Consider the following 12,154-nt stretch of genomic DNA (forward strand, 5'->3'; position numbering starts at 1 on the left):
GAGCGGACCTCTGGACCAGCTGCACGATGCTCTGCGTGTTCATGAAGAACACCTCCCGGTCCGCCTTCCGCTGCAGCGTGGCCGCGTGGCTGTCCAGAACGTTGGCGATCTGGAGGAGGAGAACGTAGAGGAGAACGTCAGCTAGAGGAGAACGTTAGCTACAGGAGAACGTTTAGAGGAGAACGTCAGCTGGAGGAGAACGTCAGCTAGAGGAGAACGTCAGCTAGAGCAGAACGTTAGCTAGAGGAGAACGTTAGCTAGAGGAGGACGTTAGCTAGAGGAGAACGTTAGCTAGGAGAGAACGTTAGCTGGAGGAGAACGTTAGCTGGAGGAGAACGTTAGCTAGAGGAGAACGTCAGCTAGAGGAGAACGTCAGCTAGAGGAGAACGTCAGCTAGAGGAGAACGTCAGCTAGAGCAGAACGTTAGCTAGAGCAGAACGTTAGCTAGAGGAGAACGTTAGCTAGGGGAGAACGTTAGCTAGAGGAGGACGTTAGCTAGAGGAGGACGTTAGCTAGAGGAGGACGTCAGCTAGAGGAGAACGTTAGCTAGAGGAGGACGTTAGCTAGAGGAGGACGTTAGCTAGAGGAGAACGTTAGCGATCTGGCTGCCAGGCTCTGGCGGTCAGGCTCCGGTCTCTCACCCTCTGGCTGGGGAACTGGCAGAGCACGGAGGTGATGTTGCTGGCGTACTGGGCCATGACCTTGCGGACGGCCTTCTCCACGGCGGGCGGGACACGGCCCGCCACGCTGGTCATGATGTCCTGCAGCTCCAGCAGCGGCAGCGAGGGGTCCCTGAGCGTCTTCATCAGGGTGGAGACCCACTGCTTCACCTGGGGGGAGAACCACGCCACAGCCCGCTCAAGATGCTGCCCTGGCGGACATTACAACAGAATGCAGAACAAGTACAGCTGCACCACCAGAGCCGGAAGTTACATTTTCATTTAGGGTGTTTAGCTTTTATCCAAAGTACAACTTTGTGAGAAGAAAGAGAAACAACAATAGATCGCTCTCGGTTCGGTGAGGATGTTCTTAGAAACCTGCTCACCTTGTTGCTGAAGTAGGGCTCGGCCAGGCAGTAGCCGTCCATCACCTTGCCCAGGTTCTCCAGCACGCTGTGGAACACCTGGTGGAGCTTCTCCCCCACGATGGGCAGAGGCTGCTGGGGGGGCAGGGGGGCGGTGTTGGGCTCCACCTGCGGGAGGAGGAGGAGGAGGACCCCAGGGTTACTCCACCAGGAGCACATGGAGGGGACCATCACTAGCATAGCGCTATCAGCTAGCACCGGGGGCAGACGTGATTCAATGTACGGATCATCTCAACGCCCTGACTGAGAGGACAATGGGTTGGTCGTGAACTAGGAAGAGTAGGGTCGATAAGATGGGAGAAGAGAAATCACAGAAGGTTACAGAAAATAAGATACCACTTTATCTTATTTTCAGTAGCAGAAGTATCAGTAGCAGAAGTATGTTAATAGTAGCAGTAGTAGTAGTTTAGTATTATTATTAGTATTAGTATAGTAGCAGTAGTAATATACTACAGGCAGTAGCAGTAGTAGTAGAATAGTAGTAGTAGTAGTAGTAGTAGTATAGTAGCAGTACTATAGTAGCAGTAGTATTAGTAGCAGTAGTATAGTAGAGGTAGAATAAGTACTGTGTATGTACTAAAGAAGGTAGTAGAAGTGAATAAAAACTAATCCACTAATAAACTGATTTCCCTTATTGTTCCAGCTAATGAACGGTCTGTATTGGTGGGTTGTCTTCATGTTCATTTGAGAACATGAAGAGTGCACTCTGCCTCTGAAGGTTGGTAGATAAAGGCCGTTCTCCTGGCAGCGCCCCGAGCGTCCTGGAGGGTTCTGAGGGCCTCACCAGGACGATGGAGCTGGGGTCGTCCAGCGCCATGCGGGCCACCACGCAGCCCGGGACCAGGACCGCGCCCGGACGCTTCACGAAGTGGATGCAGCCCGTCTCCGTCACCATCAGCGTCATCACCATCTTCATCACCTGGGGACACGGGGGGCCTTCATCAACCAATCAGCATCCAACACACCATCCAGCCCACATCGGGGAAGGATCGTCACAGCACAACTATATAAAGGTCCGTAAGATAGAGATCTATATCCCTTTATATCTATTTATGTATTTATAACTATATATATATATATATATATATATATATATATACACACACACATAAATAAATATATATACACACACACACACAAGTAGTAGAAATGTAAATGTAACATAATAAATCATAAATAATAAAAAATCAATTTCTAAACAAGTCTGAGTGTCTCAGGTGTCCGATCCTGTCCTGTTTACTCCATGGGGGGGGGGGGGGGGGGGGGGATAAGGCGCACCACAGTCATGCAGCGTGCAAACAAGGCCCCCGCCTGTCTCTGCGGCCCCCACCTCGATCTCCCCGTAGCAGTCCCCCGCGGCCACGTGCGCGCCGTCCTCCACCAGGTAGTGCAGCAGCTTGCCAGCAGAGGGCGCCCTCAGCACGGTGGGGTCCCGCTCCTTCTCAAACACGCACGTCTTGTTGCCCACGGTGATGCGGTAGCTTGGGTTCAGGAAGAGAGAACACGTTAATGGAAAGAAAAGCAATTCTACTAACAACCATGACAGTTATTTCCCCTTCAAGTTCAAGACCATTTGCCTTGGTTTACTGCTCATCCCTGATCAAGTAAAAATTAAACACAATTCTAGCAAAAACTAATTTTATTTTATAGAGCAGCTTTAAAAAGAAGTAACTCTCCAAATTCCCTTTGTGGGATCAACAAACCCCCTCTAATGTTTGATACCAGGTGCAGTACCTGTCCACCTCCTCCTTCATGTAGGTGGTGCAGCTGTAATGTAGTACCTGTCCACCTCCTCCTTCATGTAGGTGGTGCAGCTGTAATGAAGTACCTGTCCACCTCCTCCTTCATGTAGGTGGTGCAGCTGTAATGTAGTACCTGTCCACCTCCTCCTTCGTGTAGGTGGTGCAGCTGTAATGTAGTACCTGTCCACCTCCTCCTTCATGTAGGTGGTGCAGCTGTAATGTAGTACCTGTCCACCTCCTCCTTCATGTAGGTGGTGCAGCTGTAATGTAGTACCTGTCCACCTCCTCCTTCATGTAGGTGGTGCAGCTGTAATGTAGTACCTGTCCACCTCCTCCTTCATGTAGGTGGTGCAGCTGTAATGTAGTACCTGTCCACCTCCTCCTTCATGTAGGTGGTGCAGCTGTAATGTAGTACCTGTCCACCTCCTCCTTCATGTAGGTGGTGCAGCTGTAATGTAGTACCTGTCCACCTCCTCCTTCATGTAGGTGGTGCAGCTGTAATGTAGTACCTGTCCACCTCCTCCTTCATGTAGGTGGTGCAGCTGTAGTGTAGTACCTGTCCACCTCCTCCTTCATGTAGGTGGTGCAGCTGTAATGTAGTACCTGTCCACCTCCTCCTTCATGTAGGTGGTGCAGCTGTAATGTAGTACCTGTCCACCTCCTCCTTCATGTAGGTGGTGCAGCTGTGATGTAGTACCTGTCCACCTCCTCCTTCATGTAGGTGGTGCAGCTGTGATGTAGTACCTGTCCACCTCCTCCTTCATGTAGGTGGTGCAGCTGTAGTGTAGTACCTGTCCACCTCCTCCTTCATGTAGGTGGTGCAGCTGTAGTGTAGTACCTGTCCACCTCCTCCTTCATGTAGGTGGTGCAGCTGTAATGTAGTACCTGTCCACCTCCTCCTTCATGTAGGTGGTGCAGCTGTAATGAAGTACCTGTCCACCTCCTCCTTCATGTAGGTGGTGCAGCTGTAATGTAGTACCTGTCCACCTCCTCCTTCATGTAGGTGGTGCAGCTGTAGTGTAGTACCTGTCCACCTCCTCCTTCATATAGGTGGTGTAGCTGTTGCCGTCGTAGGACAGCAGCAGCCCTCCGTCGCTGAGCCGGTGGACGTCGATCTCGATGTCCATGGCGTTCATGATCAGGACGTAGGTGGTGGGGGACTGGCGGGCCACCTGGGCACAGGGTCAGAGGTCAGAGGTCAGAGGTCAGGGGTCAGAGTTCCTTGATTCAGTACTTTGTTGTAGTGGATCGCTTCACGGTATGAGGAGGAACGAGGGCACAGAGAGAGCACTCACAGTCAGGCCGAACTTCACCCCTTCATAGATGAGCTCCACGCTGACCGAGTTCAGCAGACTGGCTGCTGGAAGCACCTGGCCCCTGGAGACGCATTGATCAGGGAACGCATTGATCAGGGAACGCATTGATCAGGGAACGCATTGATCAGGGAACGCATTGATCAGGGAACGCATTGATCAGGGAACGCATTAATCAGGGAACGCATTAATCAGGGAACGCATTGATCAGGGAACGCATTGATCAGGGAACGCATTGATCAGGGAACGCATTGATCAGGGAACGCATTGATCAGGGAACGCATTAATCAGGGAACGTAATGATCAGGGAACATATTGATCGGGGAACACATTGATCAGGGAATGCATTGATCAGGGAATGCATTGATCAGGGAACGTATTGATCAGGGAACGTATTGATCAGGGAACGTATTGATCAGGGAACGTATTGATCAGGGAACGTAATTATCAGGGAATGCATTGATCAGGGAATGCATTGATCAGGGAATGTATTGATCAGGTATTATAATAATATTGATTTTTCCTATAATTAATAAGACGGCCCTCTATTTCCACGGTACATTATTAATATTAATATAGATGAGACCTCTCCAGGGAGTGCAGGTAGTCGGCCATACTCTTCCTGAAGCTGGCGTCGGCCACGTGCAGAGCTCCGCACACGATCCCCAGCATGGTGTCCGGGCGCTCCGCCTGCAGACACAACCGCACTCAGAGGAGGAGAACCCCGTCCTGCTGGACCTGCACCCCCCCGCTGTCAGCAGGCCCCAAGGCTCCAACAGGAAGAACCGTCCCACGGAACCTACTGGACCTCAACCTTCTCTGCTATCAGCTCGGCGGGAAGGTTCTAGTGAAGAAGGTTCTAGTGCAGAAGGTTCTCTACCTCAACCTTCTCTGCTATGAGCTGGTCCAGAAGGTTCTAGTCCAGACGGTTCTCTACCTCAACCTTCTCTGCTATGAGCTGGTCCAGGAGGTTCTAGTGCAGAAGGTTCTAGTGAAGAAGGTTCTAGTGCAGAAGGTTCTCTACCTCAACCTTCTCTGCTATGAGCTGGTCCAGAAGGTTCTAGTCCAGACGGTTCTCTACCTCAACCTTCTCTGCTATGAGCTGGTCCAGAAGGTTCTAGTCCAGAAGGTTCTCTACCTCAACCTTCTCTGCTATGAGCTGGTCCAGAAGGTTCTAGTCCAGACGGTTCTCTACCTCAACCTTCTCTGCTATGAGCTGGTCCAGAAGGTTCTAGTCCAGAAGGTTCTCTACCTCAACCGTCTCTGCTATGAGCTGGTCCAGGAGGTTCTAGTGCAGAAGGTTCTAGTGCAGAAGGTTCTAGTGCAGAAGGTTCTCTACCTGAACCTTCTCTGCTATCAGCTGGTCCAGGAGGTTCTAGTGCAGAAGGTTCTAGTCCTGAAGGTTCTAGTGCAGAAGGTTCTAGTCCTGAAGGTTCTCTACCTGAACCTTCTCTGCTATCAGCTGGTCCAGGAGGTTCTAGTACTGAAGGTTCTCTACCTGAACCTTCTCTGCTATGAGCTGGTCCAGCCAGCCGGTGTCAATGTCGTTGTTCCTGAAGCACTCCGTCTCCAGCAGCTTGATGAGGTACTCCACGGTGGTCCTGAAGTCCCCTCTGATGGACAGCTCCTTGAGGGCCACCACCATGTTCCTGGGGACCACCCAGGCTTTAGAAGACCATCCAAACATCTCCAGAAAAGAGCCACGGTCAAATGGTGTGAGCTACATAAAAAGTTAATCTAATGGTACAATACCAACAAAATAAATAATAAAATGTGGAAGAAATGTCAATTATAACATTTCAGATGGTTGTTGATTTTTTATTATTTTGGATTTAGGACAGGGTGCATGGCCACCTAGTTTAGGGATCCTAATTTAAGAAATTGCTAACTCCGGATAGTTCTGTAATGGCTAAATTCCTACCCTAAAAAAAGATAGGATTTCTTCCTAAGTTACTGAGTTACTTCCTAAGTTCTTCCTAAGTTCTTCCTAAGTAATCTCCTTCAGTAATACCAAACCTCCTAATTGCCTTCCTATGTTACGATAGGATAGGATTTCAGAGTTAGGAGTCTCTGTAATGAGCCCCCAGTAGGATATAATCAGATTAGCCATCGGGGTCAAATTAAATACTTTCACCAAGAGCTTAACGTTGTGGGGTTCAGGCTGGTGCTGTGTGCCCACTGCCCCCTGAACTGCAGCTATTGCATTATGAGCAGTTCCTTCACACCACGACCCGCTACACTAACCACTCACGACTCCCACGACCACATCACCGCTCAGAGCTACGTACGAGATGGCCTCCTCGCGGTTCTCGCCCCAGGAGAAGCAGTGGCCGAACTGGGAGTCGGCGAACTCGTGCAGCCCGCCGGTGGCGCCGACGCTGAAGTAACCCCACACGTTCTTACTGCTGCGGAAGTTCAGCTCCTGCACCGTGCCCGAGCTGGGCTTGAAGCCCTGCAGGGAGAGCCAGAAGAGCAGGTCAGAGGTCGAGCAGAAGCACCCCGATAAATAAAGGACAGAAATATTACATTTAGTCATTGAGCAAATGCTTGCATCCAAAGACTCCAACAAGACTTACAAGTCAGGATGAGAACGATACGTTATGCGTTATAAAAGTTATAACGTAGGCCTGACGTTGCCAGGCCTATTCCCAAACGCGTGTCGGACTGAAACCTCTCAGTTCAGTTCCTATTTCCACTGGGAGTGGGAGTGGGGATGGCCGGGGTCACTAGCCTCACCTGACCCGAGTCAGAGTGAGGTGACTCTGGGCTGGGGGGGGCTGCACACCTGATGTATATTGAGCAACAGGTGTCGCAGCCCCCCAGGTGGAGGCTAACAGGGTCCGTGCTACACCTCACCTCGGTGGCTTTTACTGGACTCCTCCACCACGGACGCGGTGGTGATGTTGAAGCCGGTTTATTGTATGCTTTGAAGATAATAATGCATGGCCTGGTGCTCTTGCCATACAGAGATCGTTCAAACTTCTGTCTGCTGTCCACTTTTCTGTTGATATTGTGGATACGCCTTAATAAATGCAGTGTTGACATCACAAATCGCTAAAAGGTTGATATGCCTCAGCCGCCCTCTGAGCCTTGATGTGTTGTAGACAAAACACGGCGACTGACGCCGCGTTCACACTACCTGCGTCAGCCGACGGACGGCCGAGGGCGTCTCTGACGCATAGGGGACTAGTGTTTGTGGGCGCAGCCTGCAGCCAATCAAATGTGTGGATGTAAATACAAAAGATCCTATCGATTCCACATCTCTTTAAAAAAATATAACGGCCAGATTTTTCCTGCTTCTTCCTGTTTGTTATTGCAAAATGGATCCAGTAGTCGCATGGAGTGTATTTGCATAGCCACGATCTGATTGGCCGACGGATCCTACTCTGCCTGAAAAGTTTAACATTTCTCTACTTTTGACGCTGGCCACGGAGCCGACAGAATGGGAACGAAGGGGTGTTGCTTAGAATACTCCTAAGAGACCGTTCGGGAACCACGCCTATAGAGGTAAACAACCTTGATTAGTTTAAATGTAGGAGTCTACGTAGCGCGCTAAGAGTGAACTTTATCGGGAAACCGGGCCCAGGTCAGCTCACAGTAAATCTAGAACCAGGTTCACTACCCCCACCAGACCTAAGGTCAGCTCACAGTGACACTAGAACCAGGTTCACTACCCCCACCAGACCTAAGGTCAGCTCACAGTGACACTAGAACCAGGTTCACCACCCCCACCAGACCTAAGGTCAGCTCACAGTGACACTAGAACCAGGTTCACTACCCCCACCAGACCTAAGGTCAGCTCACAGTGACACTAGAACCGGGTTCACTACCCCCACCAGACCTAAGGTCAGCTCACAGTGACACTAGAACCAGGTTCACTACCCCCACCAGACCTAAGGTCAGCTCACAGTAACACTAGAACCAGGTTCACTACCCCCACCAGACCTAAGGTCAGCTCAGTGACACTAGAACCAGGTTCACTACCCCCACCAGACCTAAGGTCAGCTCACAGTGACACTAGAACCAGGTTCACTACCCCCACCAGACCTAAGGTCAGCTCACAGTGACACTAGAACCAGGTTCACTACCCCCACCAGACCTAAGGTCAGCTCACAGTGACACTAGAACCAGGTTCACTACCCCCACCAGACCTAAGGTCAGCTCACAGTGACACTAGAACCAGGTTCACTACCCCCACCAGACCTAAGGTCAGCTCAGTGACACTAGAACCAGGTTCACTACCCCCACCAGACCCCAGCTCACAGTGACACTAGAACCGGGTTCACCTCGTCCGGGTTCTCGCTGGTGATGCGGGCTGCGATGACGTGCCCCCGGGGGGAGGGGACGCAGTCGGGGGCCTCAAAGTGGATTCGGGAGTCTCCCCAGGGGGTCTCCCCGTACAGCAGGCGGATGTCTTTGATCCGGAACAGGGGGATCCCCATCGCGATCTGGAGGACACAGCAGAGGAAGAACAACTGAACGGGGGTTCATCGGTTTTTGGCTTCTGACACAGAGACGTGTTTTGAGAGAGAGAGAGAGAGAGAGAGAGAGAGAGAGAGAGAGAGAGAGAGAGAGAGAGAGAGAGAGAGAGAGAGAGAGAGAGAGAGAGAGAGAGAGAGAGAGAGAGAGAGAGAGAGAGAGAGAGAGAGAGAGAGAGACTAGGCCTGGTCATTCTGGGGGAGCCCACCTGCAGCTGTGCCGCCGGCAGGTTGACGTCTGCGATCATCTCGGTGCAGGGGTGCTCCACCTGGAGGCGGGGGTTCAGCTCCAGGAAGTGGAAGCTGCCGTCCTCTGAGAAGAGGTACTCCACCGTGCCCGCGCTGACGTAGCCCACCATCTTGGCCAGGCGCACCGCATGCTGCTCACACACACACCGAGGTCAGGGGTCAGCCCGGGAGACAGACACCGAGGTCAGGAGTCAGCCCGGGAGACAGACACCGAGGTCAGGGGTCAGCCCGGGAGACAGACACCGAGGTCAGGGGTCAGCCCGGGAGACAGACACCGAGGTCAGGGGTCAGCCCGGGAGACAGACCCGTGGCTCAGGGGGAAGGGAGGGCTTGCAGGTTGCTGGCTCCATCCCCGGCTCCTCCTAAGTGTCCCTGAGCTAGGCACCTTGCTTGGCTGATGCGGCGTCGGTGTGACAACGTGTGTGCGAGTGGTTGAATGTGAGGAACTAAATGTGAAGCGCTTTAAGTGGCCAGAGGTTAGAAAGGTTAAATTCCTTTTAACTTATAACACGACGACGCTGGAACCCTCACCTGCTCCATCTGCTCAAAGGTCAGGGCGGCGGCCACGGTGGCGGGCGCCTCCTCGATGATCTTCTGGTGCCTCCTCTGGATGGAGCAGTCCCTCCCGAACAGGGAGATGGCGTGGCCGTACTGGTCGGCCAGGATCTGCACCTCCAGGTGGCGGGCGTGCTGAGCCAGCTGCATGATGAAGATAGGGGAGCCCGGAACCTCCGCCTGGACCTGGACGACAAGACACTAGCATGAACCCCCGCCTGGACGACAAGACACTAGCATGAACCCCCCCCTGGACGACAAGACACCAGCATGAACCTCCGCCTGGACGACAAGACACTAGCATGAACCCCCGCCTGGACAACAAGACACTAGCATGAACCCCCGCCTGGACAACAAGACACCAGCGTGAACCCCCGCCTGGACAACAAGACACTAGCATGAACCCCCGCCTGGACAACAAGACACCAGCGTGAACCCCCGCCTGGACAACAAGACACTAGCATGAACCCCCGCCTGGACCCTGGGATAACAAGACGCACATATATATATAAATACACATATCTATATATCTACAGCTATCTATCTGTTCTTTGTCTTTACATCTATATCTATAGATAGATATAGATCAATATGTATATATCTATAGATATTAGGGTTAGATATGATATCTATAGATCTAGATATGATATCTATAATATGACGGTTCTTTGTTCAGTAAGGTTAACTCCCCCTGTTGTTTCTTAGTTTTCTTTTGGACAGTTGCCCCACGCTGCCCCTCTCGCTGCTCATCTCTCAGACACGGTGGACAGAGGGGGTACTGCGCCGGAGTGAGGCGGTGGGCCAGACCTGTCGGTAGAGGTTGGGGAAGTCCTCCACGCTCTCCACCTTCCGGATTCCCTTCCCTCCTCCGCCCTCCGACGCCTTGATGACCACGGGGTAGCCGATCCGCTGCGCCCCCTGGGGGAGAGCCGTGGACATGATATATATACCATCCTGTATATATTATATATACACTAGTCTTATTGAAGGTGAGGTAGGTAAGAGCTAAGAGCTATTATATGTATATACTAGTGTTATTAAAGGTGAGGTAGGTACGATTTAAGCGCTCACATATATACAGTAGGGTTATTAAAGCTGATCGGTCATTTCTGACCAATCAGGATCTCTCCCCCCCCCTGTCCTACAGCAGCTTTGACCTGGTGTCTCCCGTCTTACCGCCAGCCCGTCGTCGACGTCACGGACGCAGCCGTGGGCGTAGACCTCTGGGGGCACGCTGATGACCTCCCCCAGGAGCTGGTCCTCCTCGGTCCAGTCCACCCTCAGACCTAGACCCCCGCCCCCAGAGACACACTCAGTTCAGACCTGGACCCCCACCCCCAGAGACAGACTCAGTCAGACCTGGACCCCCACCCCCAGAGACAGACTCAGTCAGACCTGGACCCCCACCCCCAATGACAGACACAGTCAGACCTGGACCCCCACCGAGAGACAGACTGAGTCAGACCTGGACCCCCACCCAGAGACAGACTCAGTCAGACCTGGACCCCCACCCAGAGACAGACTGAGTTTAAGACTTACTTGAGATAACTACCAATATACTTCTTTAAAGAGGAGATATTGGGTAGGTGTGTGGTGGATCCATCACTCTAGCTCTGGCTATGTTTCATAGCCAGAGCTAGCTATCTTTGTTCTAGCTGTCTCTGTTGTATTCGGGGAATGGGTTAACCTAGTGATGGTACTTGGCACTTGGTTCTACGAACCTCCTTCCTGTACCCACAGAGATATATTGTTGTTTCTCTTTCTTCTCACTAATGTACTGACTGTAAGTCGTTCTGGATGACAGCGTCCCTAAAGGCTCGAGGCCCTAATGTAAAAGTGAAAGTAACTCACCTGACCCGCTCCAGGGCAGCGTGGGGATGTCTGCACTCTGGGCCACGATGGCAGACGCCACCTTGTCCCCCAGCGCCCACATGGCCTTACTGGACGGGCCTGCACAGAACACGTCCCCATGGCAACCGTCAGTCAACCGTTTGAAACCAGTTCCCCCACAACACCCCAAACCAGAATCAACAGGAACAACAGGTCCTCCCCGCGCGCCCGGGCTCGGCGAGCGTCTTACCCAGGAACGAGATCCCGGCCTTGTCCAGCAGCTCTGGTAGTTTGGGGTTCTCCGAGGCGTGACCCCACCCGGCCCAGACGGCCTGGGGGGAGACGAACGCAGAGCCTCAGTACCGCCCAGTTCTGTCCAACAACACTGATCACTGTGGCTGTGAGGAACGATGAGCTCTACCTGGACCGGGATCCTCTTGGCGATGTCCACGATCAGCTCTACGTTGGCGTAGTTGTTGTTGTTGGGGCCCCCCGGCACGGGCACATAGTGGTCCGCCATTTTGATGTACTCTGCAGAGAAACGCGTGTTATTCCCCGGGTCAAAGAGAAGAGGTTCTTACCACACCTCGGTGTTTATCACCCAGCATGGGTCTGTCTCACCGGCAGGACAACGACACCACCCAAACATGACGTAACGTACCGAACCGAAGCTCATCGTTACCTGCATTGGCCTTCAGGTCCTCAGGCGTAACCATGACGACGAAGCGAATGGTCCTCTCGTTGCGGAACATCTCGTAGGACCAGCGCCGGATGGACCGCATGCACTTCACCGCCGCGATGCCGTTGTTAGCGATCAGCACCTGGAACGCCACGAGGGTACGGAGAGAGGAGACATGGTGGAGTTATTTAGCATGCACTAAAAGAATAGCTCCAAGATACTGA

General features: G+C 52.4%; 1 protein-coding gene across 6 annotated transcripts in view; it reads right to left on the reverse strand.

The window, feature by feature from the left end:
- Window positions 1-12,154, reverse strand: part of acacb (acetyl-CoA carboxylase beta) — a 43,744-nt gene that overhangs the window by 27,418 nt on the left and 4,172 nt on the right. For all 6 annotated transcript variants that reach the window (XM_060065604.1, XM_060065602.1, XM_060065603.1 and 3 more), the window contains 19 exons: window positions 11,934-12,072; window positions 11,673-11,782; window positions 11,502-11,583; window positions 11,273-11,371; window positions 10,598-10,707; window positions 10,229-10,339; window positions 9,398-9,607; window positions 8,827-8,997; window positions 8,426-8,587; window positions 6,428-6,591; window positions 5,638-5,788; window positions 4,726-4,829; window positions 4,122-4,203; window positions 3,853-3,998; window positions 2,415-2,565; window positions 1,869-2,003; window positions 1,046-1,192; window positions 642-830; window positions 9-109 (listed from right to left, as the gene is read on the reverse strand). In XM_060065604.1, coding sequence (XP_059921587.1) covers window positions 9-109; window positions 642-830; window positions 1,046-1,192; window positions 1,869-2,003; window positions 2,415-2,565; window positions 3,853-3,998; window positions 4,122-4,203; window positions 4,726-4,829; window positions 5,638-5,788; window positions 6,428-6,591; window positions 8,426-8,587; window positions 8,827-8,997; window positions 9,398-9,607; window positions 10,229-10,339; window positions 10,598-10,707; window positions 11,273-11,371; window positions 11,502-11,583; window positions 11,673-11,782; window positions 11,934-12,072 — 2,564 coding nt within the window. The remainder of the gene's footprint in view (window positions 1-8; window positions 110-641; window positions 831-1,045; window positions 1,193-1,868; window positions 2,004-2,414; window positions 2,566-3,852; window positions 3,999-4,121; window positions 4,204-4,725; window positions 4,830-5,637; window positions 5,789-6,427; window positions 6,592-8,425; window positions 8,588-8,826; window positions 8,998-9,397; window positions 9,608-10,228; window positions 10,340-10,597; window positions 10,708-11,272; window positions 11,372-11,501; window positions 11,584-11,672; window positions 11,783-11,933; window positions 12,073-12,154) is intronic.

Source organism: Gadus macrocephalus, chromosome 11 (assembly GCF_031168955.1).
Source record: "Gadus macrocephalus chromosome 11, ASM3116895v1".
Lineage (NCBI taxonomy): Eukaryota > Metazoa > Chordata > Actinopteri > Gadiformes > Gadidae > Gadus > Gadus macrocephalus.